Source organism: Oncorhynchus tshawytscha, linkage group LG13 (assembly GCF_018296145.1).
Source record: "Oncorhynchus tshawytscha isolate Ot180627B linkage group LG13, Otsh_v2.0, whole genome shotgun sequence".
NCBI classification, from domain to species: Eukaryota; Metazoa; Chordata; class Actinopteri; order Salmoniformes; family Salmonidae; genus Oncorhynchus; species Oncorhynchus tshawytscha.
The window spans coordinates 47,332,382-47,351,296 of NC_056441.1; the positions used below are offsets into that span (position 1 = coordinate 47,332,382).

General features: G+C 41.5%; 2 protein-coding genes across 3 annotated transcripts; one reads left to right on the forward strand and one right to left on the reverse strand.

The window, feature by feature from the left end:
- Positions 1-828: 828 nt before the first annotated feature.
- LOC112265037 (eukaryotic translation initiation factor 2A) lies at positions 829-8,675 on the reverse strand. 2 transcript variants are annotated; one of them, XM_024442032.2, is made up of 14 exons: positions 8,572-8,675; positions 8,151-8,220; positions 7,982-8,053; positions 7,622-7,740; positions 7,100-7,199; positions 6,190-6,272; positions 5,866-5,939; positions 5,627-5,771; positions 5,382-5,498; positions 4,489-5,063; positions 2,987-3,100; positions 2,675-2,791; positions 2,111-2,176; positions 829-1,508 (listed from the first exon to the last, which is right to left on the reverse strand). In XM_024442032.2, the coding sequence occupies exons 1-14, from the start codon at positions 8,597-8,599 to the stop codon at positions 1,443-1,445; spliced, it is 1,746 nt and encodes a 581-aa protein (XP_024297800.1). In that variant the 5' UTR covers positions 8,600-8,675; the 3' UTR covers positions 829-1,442. The 2 variants fall into 2 exon arrangements, with proteins under 2 accessions (XP_024297800.1, XP_024297801.1); XM_024442033.2 differs by lacking the exons at positions 7,622-7,740; positions 7,982-8,053; positions 8,151-8,220; positions 8,572-8,675 and adding an exon at positions 6,846-6,989.
- Positions 8,676-9,032: 357 nt separating this feature from the next.
- On the forward strand, positions 9,033-13,399 carry LOC112265038 (stress-associated endoplasmic reticulum protein 1). The gene is made up of 3 exons (XM_024442034.2): positions 9,033-9,247; positions 9,410-9,485; positions 12,777-13,399. The coding sequence occupies exons 1-3, from the start codon at positions 9,164-9,166 to the stop codon at positions 12,815-12,817; spliced, it is 201 nt and encodes a 66-aa protein (XP_024297802.1). The 5' UTR covers positions 9,033-9,163; the 3' UTR covers positions 12,818-13,399.
- Positions 13,400-18,915: the final 5,516 nt, after the last annotated feature.

The window sequence follows — 18,915 nt, forward strand, 5'->3', positions numbered from 1 at the left end:
GCCTTGATATTGTTTCCACATTCACCATAATCCTGTTCCCCTCCCACTTGGCACATATTTTATTTTCTTTGCACAGAGACACTACACGTCCCATTCATTAGCATTTAAAACACCTTAATGGAGGTGGGACAAACTCTCTAACAGCGAAAGCCAGGAAGCCCATCTGAACTTCCTTAGGCAAAACCTTCTCAAACATGAATACTGCTGTCAGGCTTTCACTTCTCTGCCCCTTTCTTACTGAATAGCCTTTTGGCTTCAACCACTATGCTCCCTCCGCACTACATTTTATTTTATATCATCTATGGACATAGATAGTGGAACCCCAGAAATGACCCCCCTCAGTTTAGCAGAAGCTCCATGGACATAACTCGTTTTTTTCTTCCCATTGAGAGTATTCATTTTCAGAATCGTCCCGTTGAACATGGTCAGCACAGAATATTAACAGTCTACCATTACCAACGAATCAGGCTAATGCGACTTCACCTATCTTTCTTACGCCTTTGGTTAATCGAATAGGTTGCACAGTAGATGAGGCCCCAAGGTCTCATCAAACACGATTACAACTTTCCACTTCGACACATTACTTTCGTTTTCCACTAGCTCCACCCTCGCAACACTAGAAGTGCCACTGCTGTCAGCAGCGCTTATAGAAGGGTCATTATTTTTCACCAGACCATCCAGGTCCATGACATTCATCATCCCCACCCTTACCGTCAGAACTATCATCCATGTCGTGTACAGTCCAGTACAGCTGTTGCTAAACGCCTAACCCAATATAGAACGATGGATTCTATATTGCTTCTCCACCGACCCTTGAGACCACAAACACGTTTTCTACATAACAAATGTTTATTTTTCTCGGTTTACCTTTCGGGTGGTTACAATATCACTGGTGTGTTGTGTGGTTGCCAATGGCAAGGAAGAACCGTGATTGGCAATGCTCTCGTCCAATGATAACCCAATTCAATCAGTAGTAGTGACATCACACAAACTATTCTCAATTACACTTTTTTTTGGTGGCAATTTATGAAATTAGCAACCCTTTCTTGGAACCATGAAGAAGAACAACTGTTTTGGCAGCATACCTTTTTTTCAGAATCTCAATGAACTGAAACGAGTTAATTCAATTTAAAGTAAAAACCAACGTAACATCTAGCTGTTGAAACAGTTAACTGCTTACTATATACATAAAATTCTAAATAATATGTATTGTCACTGGCTTTAATAACCTGTACATACATTGCATAGCAATAGTGCCTCGATGTTTTTAAGTTTTCAAGGCTCAAATTTACTTGAAAATGTGACAAGCCTTCCCGAGTAGTAAAAATGGTATGAGATCCGAATTTGTGTCCATTAAATATAGCTTTGGGAGTGCTCTTGGATCTTGATCATATGGCAAGGATGTTTTGTGTTTTATTCATGAACAAATTCAGTCATTTATTTTACACTTTTAGTTGAAGATCCTCAAGCTCTTTCATGAGTTGAGCCTCCTTTTCCATCTTTTCAAGCTAAAAGAGAAATGACAAGGGAGAAAAAGAATACATATTACATTTATTTTTATTTTACCCCCTTTTCATGGTATCCAATTGTTTAGTAGCTACTGTCTTGTCTCATCGCTACAACTCCCGTACCGGCTCGGGAGAGACGAAGGTTGAAAGTCATGCGTCCTCCGATACACAACCCAAATTAACACAGCGCCATCCAACCCGGAAGCCAGCCGCACCAATGGGTCGAGGGAAACACTGTGCACCTGGCAACCTTGGTTAGCGCCCACTGCGCCCGGCCCGCCACAGGAGTCGCTGGTGCGCGATGAGACAAGGATTTCCCTACCGGCCAAACCCTCCCTAACCCGGACGACGCTAGGCCAATTGTGCGTCGCCCCACGGACCTCCCGGTCGCGGCTGGTTACGACAGAGCCTGGGCGCGAACCCAGAGTCTCTGGTGGCACAGCTGGCGCTGCAGTACAGCGCCCTTATCCACTGCGCCACCCGGGAGGCCGAGAATACATATTTTAACACAATTCTGTGATATTTACAAGTTTAATATACAAATGTATAAACTGTGGATATTTATTGACGGTTTGCATGACAATAGTTTGTCAGAATAATACCTGGTTCTTTTGAATGGGTTTCCCAGTTGCTTGCAGCGCTTTCAGCTCGTCTATAGCTTTCAGTTTCTAGGAGTTAGTTTGAAATGAACAGAATTAATGTACAGCTAAGCCATTCTCAACACCAAGGGCAACACTTGACGTGGAACTTACTCAGAGTCATTTGTCTACAGTATGCTTGTGATAAATCATTTTCATAGGAGTGAAAAAATTAAAAGGTCAAGTATAGAAAGAAGTAAAACTCGCTTTCCCACCGACATTTGGGAAACCAGTCAACGGTTTCTCTTTATGTTTTGCAATTTTCTACATTGTAGAATAATAGTGACTTTTTTGGTTACTACATGATACCATGTGTTATCTCATAATTTTGATGTCTTCACTATTATCCTGCAATGTAGAAAAACTCTTGAAAGAGTAGGTGTTTAAACTTTTGACTGGTAGTGTATATTGCATATGGGAAATGACTGTAAAGTAAATTTGTAAGTAACAAACAGGTTACTGCAGGTACTTCAGCCACCAACTGATACAGTAACTCCTGAGTAATAAACAGTGACTGTGTTTTGTTACCTTTTTGACGCTCTTGATCTTCTTGTCAGTCTCTGGGTCGCCACAAGAGGTTTCAGGTTGAGCATTACTGGCTGGAGATGGGTCTGACTGGGGCTCAAGGGCATCTGGGTTTATCTCCTACACAAGCAGAAAACATAACTCGTTCAAACCCTAGAAGGCTTCAAACGTCACAAAAATAATACACACAACTTGAGATCGCTTACCTCGCTAACTCCCACTCTCCCCATCTGATAACTTAGACAAGAGCAGTAGCTCTGAGCTATTCTCCACCTCACTCACTCATTAGGAGAAGATCATGCAAAGCATCTGTACCTGTTTGGCTGCTTTCTTTGCCTCTCGTTTTTTCTGGTTCTTCAGAGCAGTCTTGGACAGCTGCTTGTCTCCGGTGGCGCCAGGCCTCATGTTCTGTGGAGGCTCCTCTTCATGCTGACAGAAAAAAGGGTGGATATTTATGGATATTCCCTCATCACTATTAGGTTTTTCTCCTCAGGGGTGGATTTAATACAACTTTATTTGGCCCTTTTACACATCAGAGTTTAAGCCAGGGGAGGGGTGTGTGAGTTCTACTAAGCTATATGGAATTGTTTTAAGATGGTCATAACAGGGATCATTTAGTTATTTGATTTTACATTTTAAGATTTTAAGATTTAAAAAAAAATAAAAATAAAATGTCCTTACTGCTACTAGCCCATACAAACACATTGAATAACAGATTCACTACATGGAACAACAGATAGTCCCAAAAATATCGAAAGGAAGTTTGCTCTGAAGTGTCTCTCCTATATCTGTTAAGATCAGAAAAAAAAAAAAAAATGTTATACATGTTTTTAACACCATATTTTTGGCAAAATATATTTTGATTTGTTTAACACTTTTTTGGTTACTACATGATTCCATGTGTTATTTCATAGTTTTGATGTCTTCACTATTATTCTACAATGTAGAAAAATAGTAAAAAAATAAAGAAGAACCCTTAAATGAGTAGGTGTCCCCACAGTTTTGACTGGTACTGTACATGTTGGTGAGAATCTCACCTTTGCAGAGGGGTAATATTAGTGTGTAGCCCAAACGGTTTGGACGCTACAGACAGACGTTGGCAGATCGGCTGTACAGACTTCAGACGAGTCTCCTGACACTTGTGATGGTCTTAGAGCAAAATTGGAAGCATCGTGTTCGTGAGAGTCTCATCTTTCCATAGAGGGGTCATAATAGTTTGTAGGCCAAAACGTTCAGACGATTTAGTGAGAAGACCGATTCTCAGGATGTCTCATGGTCTGACAAACACCGCTCTAGCTCTGTCACCTTTCACCACAGATTCGGAAGTGCAACAGGCAGATGTGGTGGATTGAGACGCATCCAATGCAAAATATATTTCTATCTTAAACTTTTTTCTTTTTTTATGTATTATGCTAATTAGATTTCCACGCCGACATTGACCTTAGGGGGTTAAAAGGATAGTTCACCCACATGACATCATGGTTTCTTTACTCTGTAAGCAGTCTATGGACAAGGTAAGACAGCAATCCATGCTTTGATTTTGTTCACCTGGCCACGGTCTCCAAATGCTAACTTGTCAGCATTTATGGCACAAAACCAATGCCTGGTATCACTAATATTAGCACCAATGCATTTTATGTCCAAATCATCCCAAAGTGTTTCAAACTGATTGTGTAGCTCAATAAAGTCACTTAAAAGATGATTGGACATGCTAATTCGAATTTGGGGAACTCTCTCTTTAAATGCACATTTTTGTTTTACAATTGAATGCCTACTGAAAACAACACAAACCTGACCCCTGGACCTCCTCTACTCACCAGTTTGGAGCTGGCTGTGACCGGTTTATTCCGCAGGGCAGGTGGGCGGTAGGCCTGGGCCGGCTTGGCCTCTGTGCTGCCCAGCTCACTGGGTGCTGCCTGGTACTTCACCGGCCTCTCAGGGAACGTCCCGTCTGGGAAGGGCTGCCATACAGTCTCCCAGAGCTCTGTTCCCGTCGGCGTGTCCTGCTTGTACAGAACCGTGCCAGTGTAGTGCCAGATCTTATAGCCGTTACTGACACGTAGCCGGGGGGCACAGGTCGACGTGACGACATGTTCACCGTCCGGGCACCAGGCGAAGTGGGTGGAGTCGGGCACCTGGGGCTTGGACACCTGCTTCCACTTCTTGACATCCCACACCTCCATCTGGCCCCGTAGGTTCCCGAAGCCGGCCAAGACCAGGATGTGGCCCTGGGGGCTGTAGTAGACGGCATTGCGGGGGCCCGTGCCGAAGTCGAAGACAGGGTCACACTTGAGGTTGTAGACAGTAGCCTTGGCGGGCATGAAGCCATAGACCACGCAGAACTCTGTGGAGCTTGGGCTCCATGCCACATCGTAGATGGGCCCGTTCTTCTCTGTTCACAACACAGATAGATACCACACGTTTATGAACCACAGAGCATCAGCTAAATTCATTTAAATGAAACCTGGGCGTAAGCAGCGTGGCTCAGTCAGAGGTTCGAGCTGCTCAGCGTACAATTGCACTCTGGTTCTATTTTTTTAAGAATGACGCGCTGCTCACGCCAGATAATACTTAATAATGTGGCTCACGCTCCCGGCGGCAAAATCTACACGTCCAGTGTAACAGCTAAAAACATACCAAATGATCAAACCTTCAGACATACAAATAATGGTGGAGTAAAAACACACTATGTACAAATCTGCAGACTCACGTAGCTGCACAGCAGCAGTCTCGCCATTGGTGGCCAAGTAGTGTAAAGTTTGTTCTCCGTAGTATGAGGCTCCTGTCTTATCCACCTCTATGCTGGCCTGCACCAGAACCGCAGTGGCTGATGGGAAAAAACAAAAGCCGTCATGGCAGTAATCTTCTACAACTACAAACTTTATTAGGATAAGGCAAACCCCACATTCTCCATAACATTTACTTAACATAATTCTATTATAAACGTTGACCAACCTTTTTTGTTCCATAGCATGGTCACCCTGTCGGCCTTAAAGAAACTCTTGTTGGCCAGAGCACAGGTCGGGCCACCAAAGTTGGGGTATTGGTATAGCCGGACAAACGAGGGGGCACCTTTGCTCCCAGGGACATAAACAGCCACCTTCAGCAGAAACACAGTGGCAAATGTCAGTACCCTCTTCTACAGTCAGCTAACCAAACTGATATATGGAAACAAGATAAAAACAGAGGTATACCTTACTAGGCTGACTTCCAGGGGACAGCATAAACTCAGACACCTTCTGCAAGTGAAGCTTATTGGCAATGTTGACTGGGAAAAGAGATGATTAACTAATACAACTATTGGTACTTGTACAATATAAAGTGCATAAAATCGCTACCTAGTTCTCTCAATAAATTCTTGGTTCTATGTGTCACATCAGTATGGAGCTGCCATCATAGCTTGTTCTATATTGTTAAGGAGATCTCTTGACCTCAATGGGAATTCCTGGTTGATTAAACTTTCAATAAATAAGTACAATTTATGGTGGACAAGAAAGGGGGCAATTGAAGACACTTACTAAAATCGTTGTTCTCGAAAAAGTGAAGTTCATTGTTAACACTCCTGACCGCAATCTTCTCGTCATCTGACCAACTTGGACACCTGTACACATTGACAAGATAAAAAATGATCTGTTCAGAAAATAAAGGGCATGATGCAAACATAGCTAAAAACTCTCAACATTTTCAGTTTCTATTCAATGGAGCGAGGGGATATAACGATCGACAGTTGGACAAAGTGGTGGCAGACGTTATCTAGCCTTCCCAAGTCCATCATTAATTAAATCACACTCACATGATTAGTAACCTTGTCATAGACTTGGACCTAGGCTTTAGCTTAGTGGGCACACAGGAGACCCTGTTTCTAACTCAGTCTGTGCATCATTGATGGGCAACACATACTAATGTATTTATTTACCCTTATTTTTTTAGAGGTAAGTTGACTGAGAACATATTCTCTTTTACAGCAATGACCTGGGGAAGAGTCACAGGGGGAAGGAAAGGGGATGAATGAGCCAATTGGAAGCTGGGGATGATTTGAAAGGGGCCAGGATAGGAATTTAGCCAGGACACCGGCTAACACCCCTACTTTTATGATTAGTGCCATGGGATCTTTAGTGACCACAGAGAGTCAGGACACCTGTTTTAATGTCCCATCTGAAAGACGGCAACTTACGCAGGGTAATGTCCCCATCACTGCCCCGGGGCATTGGGATCTCCTTAGACCAGAGGGAAAAGTGCCCCTTACTGGACCTCCAACACCACTTCCAGCAGAATCTGGTTTCCCATCCAGGGACCGACCAGGACCGACCCTGCTTAGCTTGAGAGGAAAGCCAGTAGTGGGATGCAGGGTGTTATGCTGCTGGCTAATCCTCTGCATTTCTTTACAGATGGACAAACACACAATAATACAACACTGTGCAAACTCACCATCCCTGAACCTTCTTCTGGTAAAGAGCCTTGAGGCAGGTCCCAGTTTTCAAATCCCACAGCTGCAAGTTGGCATCTCCCTGTGGGTTGTCCTGCGTCTCTGACAAGAGAAAGGGAAACTATAATTACATTACGAATTGTAAAGATGAGTGCTAGTGCAGCACAAACAACCGCAAACCATACATTGCAATGGACATGACATTCAAATTATATCTAGTTTCAAACGGAACACATCTCGACTCCCTACTCGTGTTCCTGCTTGAGGGCTCTAATACACTAGGCAAACAGAGTAACGTATAGTCCGTTCCAAAAACTCTGTGAATAAAAGTTACATAGAACTAGGTAGAAAGTGACTCTCCGTCACTCCATTTGCATAGTGTGTAGAGCTCTTTAGCCATAAATAGATTCCTGAAATATGCTAAGGAGTACAATATCAAGGGTCAGTGTTTTCCATTTATCATCATCTAACCAAACCATATAATAAATGTTTTATTGCATTTCTATGTAGTTCTGGAAACTTACTGCTATACACCTGCCATGTAGCCAGCACAGTGTTCAGCGGAGAGAACTCCAACATTGCAGTCTTTGGAAGGTCAAACGACCTGACTTGAGAGCCATCTGCAACCTTCACAACAGTGACCCTGACAAACAAAACATGGGCATGACAACTACTGTAATCGGAACAGTCTCAACGCATGCAAAATATTCCAATGACTGAAGAGGTAGTCTACAGGACTAATGTCATTCAAACTACAGCATGCAAGAGCTGTATACTAATTCTGCATACGGATACATAGGGCTCAGGGCAAAAGTGGTGTACTATGTAGGGAATAGAGTGCAATTTTGGACGCAGACATAGTGTCATGATGTAGCTTTTATTACTTCTCTCCATTGCACCATGCAAACAATGTCCCGTCCTTGCTGAACGCCACATATCTACTTTGCCGAGGGTCCCTGAAATTGAAAGGTTTAGTAAATAAAAATGGAATTCGAAACAGTTGCACAGTGATTGATTTGGCTAACAATTTAAAATTGATGGAAGGGGAATGACCTTTGAAAATCTGCATTCTTCTCGCAGTTTGGTGGTCCACGGATCAGCACTGTCCCGTCAGATCCCCGGACTGTGTGATCACAATAACAGCAGCAGTTAGTCTAAAATCACTGATGTAATAGTTCTGGAAGATTAAAGAATTGGCCATATTATCATCAGCAGGAGGTGAATCTGATTGGAACAGAATTGGGCTTGCATGCTACAGCATCTGCCAAAATATTTATAAAGCATTTGGCTAGCTTGTAACATTATTGCTCTGACAACAGCAGGTCACGGTCGACTTGAAATTAAGGAAATTCCAACATTCCAACTCACGTGACAGTTAAGATGGGCCGTTGCGTATATTCTACAAACCAGGTTAACATGTAAAACAACACGTAAACAAGAAATAAAGAGTTTACTCTTCAATAAAGTAACCCACCTGCTAAAATAGGTATGGGGGGCGCCATGATGTACCGGAAAGAGAATAATTTGCAAAAGGAAATGCGGAAGTCTCAAGAAAAAAAGGGGCGTGTCATTGGAACATTGGCCACATCATCATGAAATATGTGACTAATCACATTTTATGTCCATAATAAATTAACTCCTAAATTGAATATTGTTTATGATCAAATACATGCTGATCTATAAAAAAAATGTATGAAATGCTTTTAGCCATTTTGTATTCTTTCTAAGAAAAGAAAAAACATTTGTGGAATGACACGACCACGGAATAGCCCTTCCTGTGTGGGAGTGGTCTACTTTGTGTGTACGTAGACAAATTCGAGACACCCTGCCAATGGTGGAGTTTGTTTTGCATGATCCGGTGCCCCGCCGAATCGAGATTTTACTGAAGGACCAATTGGAATGGTCTAAAGTCTATTACGCCCGGGTACCGGGGCATGCAAAACGGACTCCACCCCTCACTCATCACTAAACGGCGACCGAGCTCTGGAAATTAGCCTACTGTCTACATTTGACAGCCACAACTTCATAAATAATCAATAGCTAAAAGGCTACAATTATCTTAAACAATGGTGGCAAAACAGAGAATACGCATGGCCAACGAGAAACACAGCAAAAACATCACGCTGAGAGGCAATGTGGCCAAATCCACGGTAAGTTTTTGGGATACAAAGAATCAATAGTCAGTGAAGACTGTACTAGATACATTTCTATTTTGTTTGAAAATAATAGCCTAGTTACTTGTTTGAATGGTTTCAAAATATCTAAAAGTTTACTTCAACATTTTGATGTTGGTTTCTGATCTATTTCTGCAGAGAAATCCAGGTGAAGACAAGGTGGCAGTGGGACCATGGCTTCTGGCGTTATTCATCTTTGTCGTCTGCGGATCAGGTAAATGCATATGTACAGTGTACACATGTTTTTTTCCAATGATGTATACATTACTATTGGTTTATTTCGCTAGGCCTATGTCTCATGATAAACCAATTGTTTTACGCGGCTAATATTATGTGATTCGGGTAAGGAGTTCCCCATTCATAGACACTATAGCTACTTTTAGCGCCTATTGATGAAGGTATCTTCATCCCGGGGGACTTTAGTTAAGAGCCCACCCTTGGTCTGAACTAGCCCAATATGTACTCTTAAGAAGCCTAACGTTACCAAGGACCTTATGTTATTTTCAGAGGTAGACTTGCTCTAGCGGCCAAAACAGCCAAATACTCCATCTAAACGTTAATCTATTCTCATTTACAATACGGTTCCAGAAACATAAAGCCATTTACTTTCATATCACATCTAAATAATTGTACAAATGCAAAAGACACACATACTGCACACTGTTAACTGCCTTTATCATAGTTGCAGCCAACAGTATTTTTCAGTGACAACACGTTTCTGGTGGCCGCCTTCATTTTCACACAGGTGTTCGGAGCATGCTATAGAGGGACCCCCTGTGCTAATTAGTCTTTTGTAAACACTAATATGGATACATGGCTTTGTGGGAATACTAACTGCATAAAAGGTGTGAATCAATTTAACGTTTTTTTTTTTTGGAGAAAAAAAAATACAGAAGAGGCCTTCATTCAAAGACTCTTATTTGTAAAGGAACTGAGAGTCATGATCAAAAGCTAGGTTTCAACGTGAACATGCGTGGCTTGCGGTACAGTTTTGGAAACATAAGGAACATATCTTTCATATCAGCGATAAATAACTTTCAAAAAACAAAAGGTGAAATTACTACACACCTTTTTATAGGGTTTGGGTTAGTGTTCCCACACAGCCTTGCCAGAAGATACTGAACCTACCATTACACCGGTTTACACTGAGCTGCACTGAGGTCAGAACGCAATCATGGTTACATTAAGACACCGTGGAGCCGGCGCGAGATATGGGTCAGAACTTACCTCAATGCATTTTGCAATGGCAATTGCGTTCCGACCTACAGCCGATACCGTCGGCTGTAACTGCAATAAATCCAGATAAAATCATGTACATTAAGGATATATTTTGCATTTGTGAAATTGTTTTGATTTGATATGAAAGTAATAGGTTTTATGTTTCTAGAACCGTATTGCAAATGAGAATCAATTAACGTTTAGATGGAGTATTTGGCTGTTTTGGCTGCTAGAGCTAGTCTACCTCTGAAAATAACATAAGATACTTTGACCATGCAGCGCCTTTTCATGTCCATCTAACATCTGCATTGGCCGTGCAGCATTTAAGGTGATACGGCCTCTGCAGAAGTCAGGGCATTCATACTTCATGCGCTTTGTGGAGTAGCGCAGAGCTGTTGTCAAGGAAGTGAGTTTGTGTTTATACAGGACCTCCCACCCCCACCTTTCGTCAACCAATCATCTCATTGTGGTGCTATACTGCGCCCTCATTGTTACAGCATTTTGAAGACGCATGGCGATGCGGTACGGAGCTCAGTTTGGCCTCTGGATGCTCCACAATTGCTTCACACCCCCCATAAGGAGCCTCCAACCACATTTTCAAATCAAACATAAATTGGCTTTAAGGAGTAACGGTATGCTTGCCTACACTCCTTAAGAGTACATTCGTTGGCTAGGTTAGGAGATTCAATATGATATCAAACATCAGTTTCTCAAATAAGTGCTGTTTGACTGAAAGGTTGAAGTTCACCACTGTATCCACTAACTCTCTCAAACCTTGAGCTTAGGCCCTCTGGCTGTGGACAGTTTTAGATAGTTATACTTCCTGTCTGTACCTAATAAGTGTAGTGTTACTTTTGCAAGGTCCTATCCAACAATCAAACATTTCGCTACACCCGCAAAACATCTACATATGTGTAGGCGACCAATAAAATGTGACTTGATTTGTATGCTGTACAGTGATACCATAGCCAGTAGGCTACTGCTGAATAGGAGCACATACATTTTTCAGATTCAAATAAAATTGTATTACATAATATAACATTTTACACATTTTGCAGATGTTGTTGTGGGTGTAGCGAAATGTTTGTGTTGCTAGCTCCAACAGTGCAGTAGTATCTAACAATCTAAAAGTAAAAGAATGGAGTTCAAAAATATATAAATATTAGGACGAGCAATGTCAAGAGGCATTGACTAAAATACAGTAGAATAGAATACAGTATATACATATGAAATGAGTAAAGCAGTATGTAAACATTATTCAAGTGTCTAGTGTTCCATTATTAAAGTGACCAGTGATTCCATGTTTATGAATATAGGGCAGCAGCCTCTAAGGTGCAGGGTTGAGTAAACGGGTGGTAGCCGGCTAGTGATGGCTATTTAACAGTCTGATGGCCTTGAGATAGAAGCTGTTTTTCCGTCTCTCTGTCCCTGTTCTGGTGCTGTAGATGTCCTGGAGGGCAGGCAGTGATGCGTTAAGCAGACTGCACCAACCTCTAGAGAGCCGTACGGTTGCGGGCGGTGCAGATGGGTTAGGGCAGTGTGATGGGGATTGCATAGTCTGTGGATCTATTGGGGTGGTATGCAAATTGAAGTGGATCTAGGGTGTCAGGTAAGGTAGATGTGATATGATCCTTAACTAGCCTCTCAAAGCACTTCATGATGACAAGTGAGTGCTACGAGGCGATAGTCATTTAGCTCAGTTACCTTTGCTTTCTTGGGTACAGGAACAAGGGTGGACATCTTGAAGCAAGTGGGGACATCAGACTGGGGTAGGGAGTGATTGAATATGTCCTTAAACACACCAGCTAGCTGGTCTGCACATGCTCTAAGGACGCGGCTAGGGATTCCGTCTGGGCCGGCAGCCTTGCGAGGGTTAACACGTTTAAATGTCTTACTCACGTCGGCCATGGAGAACGAGAGCCCACAGTCCCTGGGAGCAGGCCACGTCGGTGGCACTGTGTTCTTCTCAAAGCGGGTGAAGGTGTTTAGCTTGTCCGGGAACAAAACGCCATTTCATCAATCTAATCTAACCATCCCCCTGCTATTTGATAGAAGCAGGAATAACCTCTGTATTTAAATACAATCTAAAGATAAGATGGGTTTGAATTTGCTGCGTCATACTATCATGCATGTTTTTTTTCTTCCACAAGTGGGATAAATAAATCAGTCAATCAAGAGTACATAAACCACAGTGGAACTATCAGTTTATGTAATGTGATTGAGTTCCCTATTTAATGTTCCTCTCTCAAACGTATCGAATGCTTAATAGTGTTCTGATATTTTTCAGCAATCTTCCAGATCATTCAGAGCATTCGAATGGGAATGTAATATCAGGAGCCCTACCACCATCACCTGTTTCCAGCATTCCTCTACACATCAAGTGGTTTCATGGTGCCTCACAAGACTGAAGATGATCAACTACCATCTGTCCATTCCTTTTTTTCCCCTATTTCTCTTTTCCCCTCTTTGGCATAGCCAAGCAGGGTAAGCACACCCATGTCATCTTTGCCTTACATAAATTATGAAAAAAAAAAAAGATTGGAGATGTTGTTGTTTCAGGGAACTACATGGGTATTTGTACAGTGATGACTGCTGTATGTGTTGATTGATGTGCCAAAACCAAATGGAGTGAATGTCTGATTCTCCTGTGGTATAAATTCCAGAACACAAGACCACAGTGACTTCATTCTAGGACTAAACTCTTCTTCTTGGTTGTACACGGCCAGTATCTGGTGTCTTATACCCTTTATATTATAATGAATATTATGTGACGCCTTTGCTGTATTTCCAGTCATTTCTTCAGTTACGAAAGGAAAGTAAAGGTCTTTTGAATCAGATTTGCACTGTGTGGCTAAGACAATGACATCTACTATTTCTGCTTAAACAAATAAAATAAAAAGGTGTATCCTTGTTATTGTTTGACGTGTTATTTTCTCGAGTGGCTGCATGCCAAATAACATTGTATGGGTTCATGCATTTCAAATGTGTAATGTTGTATTGAAAGAGGAATATAAACAAACAACTGGTCCTGTGTTGCTCAGTTGGTAGAGCATGGCACTTGCAACACCAGGGTTGTGGGTTTGATTCCAATTGGGGGGGGTGTTCTCATGGGATTAGTGTTACTGGTGGCGCGGGGGTGTTCTCATGGGATTAGTGTTACTGGTGGCGCTAAGTAACATCTGTCCTGTGTGAATCTGCCATGTCAATAATTTTTACTTGGCAGGAAGGTTTATTATCCCAGCCATGAAAACCTACTGTTGTTTTTTTTGTTGCAGACTCTGGTCCTCTGATAATACTTATTCTGTGCGAGTCGTCATCCCTGTGTTTTGAGGGATATTACAGAGTTTAACATGTGCTGCACCCAGTTTGGGTAAGAACATGGGAAGAAATTGATGCCTAAAACAAAGTCCTATACACGTAGCCTACAGATGAATGCTCTGTTTTGTTAAATCAACTTTCCTAGTGACATACTTCTTTTAAAAGGTGAAGTGGACAATATTGTGCCAATTAATTGATACATTGCCAAATACGTAAGTTAATTAAATGTGCAAACCAAGCGCCACCGAATGATCAACGAAATTTGCAATTTTTTTGGATACAGATGTCATTAGCAACTTCTGGAGTAGCTAGCTAGCTTTAGCTTGGTACCTAGATAGCACCAACGAAACCAGCCTGAAAACAATGACCAGTAGAAACTGCATACATTTTCAATATTCTTAGCAATGATTTAGGAATCATTGTGAGTAAGTATTCGCTAGGTAGGTTTATAGGTTGTAGTTATTATAGGACTATTTCTCTCTATACCATTTGTATTTCATTAACCTTTGACTATTGGATGTTCTTATAGGCACTTTAGTATTGCCAGTGTAACAGTTTATTGATGTCCTGATGCAGGTTTATAATGTTTGGGAGCAGATTATTGATGTCCTGATGCAGGTTTATAATGTTTGGGAGCAGATTATTGATGTCTTGGTGCAGGTTTATAATGTTTGGGAGCAGGTTATTGATGTCCTGATGCAGGTTTATAATGTTTGGGAGCAGTTTATTGTTGTCCTGATGTAGGTTTATAATGTTTGGGAGCAGATTATTGATGTCTTGGTGCAGGTTTATAATGTTTGGGAGGAGGTTATTGATGGCCTGATGCAGGTTTATAATGTTTGGGAGCAGCTTATTGATGTCCTGATGCAAGTTTATAGTGTTTGGGAGCAGCTTATTGATGTCCTGATGCAGGTTTATAATGTTTGGGAGCAGATTATTGATGTCTTGGTGCAGGTTTATAATGTTTGGGAGCAGATTATTGATGTCTTGGTGCAGGTTTATAATGTTTGGGAGGAGGTTATTGATGGCCTGATGCAGGTTTATAATGTTTGGGAGCAGCTTATTGATGTCCTGATGCAAGTTTATAGTGTTTGGGAGCAGATTATTGATGTCCTGATGCAGGTTTATAATGTTTGGGAGCAGGTTATTGATGTCCTGATGCTGGTTTATAATGTTAGGGAGCAGCTTATTGATGTCCTGATGCTGGTTTATAATGTGTGATAGCAGTTTATTGATGTCCTAATGCAAGTTTATAATGTCAGGGAGCAGCTTATTGATGTCCTGTATTCATGCTCCTGGATGCACAAACAACAGTTCTAGGCACAGGAGGTATATGGGTTAGTGACAGGATTTCATTGGTGTAAACGTTGTTCATGTGACTGCTTCCATTCATGTTGTTTTTGCCTGTCACATTGACCAAAATGTGTGCTATCCAGTGGCAGGTTTATGAGATTGAGGGCTGCCACAGCACATCACCCTCCTGTTTCTAAACATTTCCTCATTGTTTCTCTGCCCTTTCATCTTCACTAATGCTGCAGCAATCTGCTTGAAAGCAGTATCCAGATCCATCGGATGTAGTGATCACAATATAGTAGGACCTATTGTACCTATTGTATAAGAGGTCATACAATAAGTTTTGTAGTGATTCCTATGTTGTTGATGTAAGAATATCTGTTGGTCCGTGGTGTGTAATGAGTAGCAACCAGATGCTGCACTTGACACATTTAGGAAATTGCTTATTCCAGTTGCTACTAAGCATGCACCCATTAAGGAAATGACTGTTAAAAACTGTTGAATCCCCATGGATTGATGAGGAATTGAAAAATTGCATGGTTGAGAGGGATGCGGCAAAAGGAATGGCCAATACAGTGCCTTGCGAAAGTATTCGGCCCCCTTGAACTTTGCGACCTTTTGCCACATTTCAGGCTTCAAACATAAAGATATAAAACTGTATTTTTTTGTGAAGAATCAACAACAAGTGGGACACAATCATGAAGTGGAACGACATTTATTGGATATTTCAAACTTTTTTAACAATTCAAAAACTGAAAAATTGGGCGTGCAAAATTATTCAGCCCCCTTATGTTAATACTTTGTAGCGCCACCTTTTGCTGCGATTACAGCTGTAAGTCGCTTGGGGTATGTCTCTATCAGTTTTGCACATCGAGAGACTGAATTTTTTTCCCATTCCTCCTTGCAAAACAGCTCGAGCTCAGTGAGGTTGGATGGAGAGCATTTGTGAACAGCAGTTTTCAGTTCTTTCCACAGATTCTCGATTGGATTCAGGTCTGGACTTTGACTTGGCCATTCTAACACCTGGATATGTTTATTTTTGAACCATTCCATTGTAGATTTTGCTTTATGTTTTGGATCATTGTCTTGTTGGAAGACAAATCTCCATCCCAGTCTCAGGTCTTTTGCAGACTCCATCAGGTTTTCTTCCAGAAAATTTGGCTCCATCCATCTTCCCATCAATTTTAACCATCTTCTGTCCCTGCTGAAGAAAAGCAGGCCCAACCCATGATGCTGCCACCACCATGTTTGACAGTGGGGATGGTGTGTTCAGGGTGATGAGCTGTGTTGCTTTTACGCCAAACATAACGTTTTGCATTGTTGCCAAAAAGTTCAATTTTGGTTTCATCTGACCAGAGCACCTTCTTCCACATGTTTGGTGTGTCTCCCAGGTGGCTTGTGGCAAAATTTAAATTACACTTTTTATGGATATCTTTAAGAAATGGCTTTCTTCTTGCCACTCTTCCATAAAGGCCAGATTTGTGCAATATATGACTGATTGTTGTCCTATGGACAGAGTCTCCCACCTCAGCTGTAGATCTCTGCAGTTCATCCAGAGTGATCATGGGCCTCTTGGCTGCATCTCTGATCAGTCTTCTCCTTGTATGAGCTGAAAGTTTAGAGGGACGGCCAAGTCTTGGTAGATTTGCAGTGGTCTGATACTCCTTCCATTTCAATATTATCGCTTGCACAGTGCTCCTTGGGATGTTTAAAGCTTGGGAAATCTTTTTGTATCCAAATCCGGCTTTAAACTTCTTCACAACAGTATCTCGGACCTGCCTGGTGTGTTCCTTGTTCTTCATGATGCTCTCTGCGCTTTTAACGGACCTCTGAGACTATCACAGTGCAGGTGCATTTATACGGAGACTTGATTACACACAGGTGGATTGTATTTATCATCATTAGTCATTTAGGTCAACATTGGATCATTCAGAGATCCTCCCTGAACTTCTGGAGAGAGTTTGCTGCACTGAAAGTAAAGGGGCTGAATAATTTTGCACGCCCAATTTTTCAGTTTTTGATTTGTTAAAAAAGTTTGAAATATCCAATAAATGTCGTTCCACTTCATGATTGTGTCCCACTTGTTGTTGATTCTTCACAAAAAAATACAGTTTTATATCTTTATGTTTGAAGCCTGAAATGTGGCAAAGGGTCGCAAAGTTCAAGGGGGCCGAATACTTTCGCAAGGCACTGTAAGTCTGGCTGCACAACCGATTGGCAAACGTATTGCAAATTGAGAAATCCCGTGTCTAACCTGAATGAAAAGAAGAATAAACTATACTATGAAACAAAGATAAATGAAATAAAGAATGATAGTAAAAAGCTTTGGAAGACATTCAATGAAATTCTGGGGAAAAAAGGCAAACCTCAGCTCCATCATTCATTGAAACAGATGGCTCATTCATCACAAAACCCACTGATAATGCTAACTACTTTAATGATTTTTTTCATTGTCAGGTTTAGCAAGCATAACATGCCAGCAACAAATGCTGACACTACACATCCAAGTATAACTGACCAAATTATAAAAGACAAGCATTGTCATTTTAAATTCCGTAAAGTGACTGTGGAAGAGGTGAAAAAATTATTGTTGTCTATCAACAATGACAAGCCACTGGGGCCTGACAACTTGGATGGAAAATGACTGAGGATAATAGCAGATGATATTGCCACATCTTCAATCTAAGCCTACTAGAAAGTGTGTGCCCTCAGGCCTGGAGGGAAGCTAAAGTCATTCTGCCGCCTAAGAATAGTAAAGCCCCCTTTCCTGGCTCAAATAGTTGACCAATCAGCCTGTTACCAATCCTTTGTAAACTTTTGGAAAAAATTGTGTTTGACCAGATACAATGCTATTTTACAGTAAACAATTTACAGTTCACAATTTCTTAACAACACCATCAACAAGGCAGGTCCTACAGGCCCTAGTTTCTACCTTCTTAACAGCACTGTCAACCAGGCAGGTCCTACAGGCCCTAGTTTTGTCGCACCTGGACTACTGTTCCGTCATGTGGTCAGGTGCCTACAAAAAAGGAAAATTGCAATTGGCTCAGAACAGGGCAGCACGGCTGGCCCTTGGGTGTACATGGAGAGCTAATATTAGTAATATGCATGTCAATCTCTCCTGACTCAAAGTGGAGGAGAGATTGACTTCATTACTGCTTGTATTTATGAGAGGTATTGATATGTTGAATGCACCAAGCTGTTTGTTTGAAGTACTGGCACACAGCTCGGACACCCATGCATACCATACAAGACATGCCACCAGAAGTCTCTTCACAGTCCCCAAGTCCATAACAGACTATGGAACAGGCACAGTACTAAATAGAGCCATGACTACATGGAATTCTACTCCACATCAAATAACTCATGCAAGCAGAAAAATTAGATTTAAAAAAACATTTAAAAAACACCTTATGGAACAGCGGGGTCTGTGAAGCACCACAAACATAGGCACAGACACATGCATACACACACACCTAAAGAAAATCAAATCCAAACCTGGCCAAAAGAGCACTCTTCCTTGGCTAAATGGAGAAGTCTGGAAATTGATGCAAGAATGAGATTATGCTCTAAAAACAGCCCTACAATTCAAATAAGAGCATGACAGACGTAGGTTTACCATGTTGAGAAATAAGGTGATGAAAGAAATCGGACAGGCCAAGGCAAACTTTTTTATTAACATAATTGGTGAAGCAAAGGGAAATTCTAAATTGATCTGGGAGAATCTGAAAAAGTTAACAGGGAAAGACCATAGTAACACTGCAAAAAGACTAGAAATCATGGTGAATAACAATCTAACACAGGATGCAGTCGAA

Excerpts from the sequence above, each read along its gene's own strand:
- LOC112265037 (XM_024442032.2), bottom strand. The coding sequence starts at position 8,599 with ATGGCGCCCCCCATACCTATTTTAGCAG. Across the intron at positions 5,772-5,865 it reads CTGGAAGTCAGCCTAGTAAG|GTGGCTGTTTATGTCCCTGG; the intron begins GTATACCTCTGT and ends TTTCTGCTGAAG. Across the intron at positions 2,792-2,986 it reads CAAAGAAAGCAGCCAAACAG|GAGATAAACCCAGATGCCCT; the intron begins GTACAGATGCTT and ends CTGCTTGTGTAG.
- LOC112265038 (XM_024442034.2), top strand. The coding sequence starts at position 9,164 with ATGGTGGCAAAACAGAGAATACGCATGGCCAACGAGAAACACAGCAAA. Across the intron at positions 9,248-9,409 it reads GCAATGTGGCCAAATCCACG|AGAAATCCAGGTGAAGACAA; the intron begins GTAAGTTTTTGG and ends CTATTTCTGCAG. Across the intron at positions 9,486-12,776 it reads CTTTGTCGTCTGCGGATCAG|CAATCTTCCAGATCATTCAG; the intron begins GTAAATGCATAT and ends GATATTTTTCAG.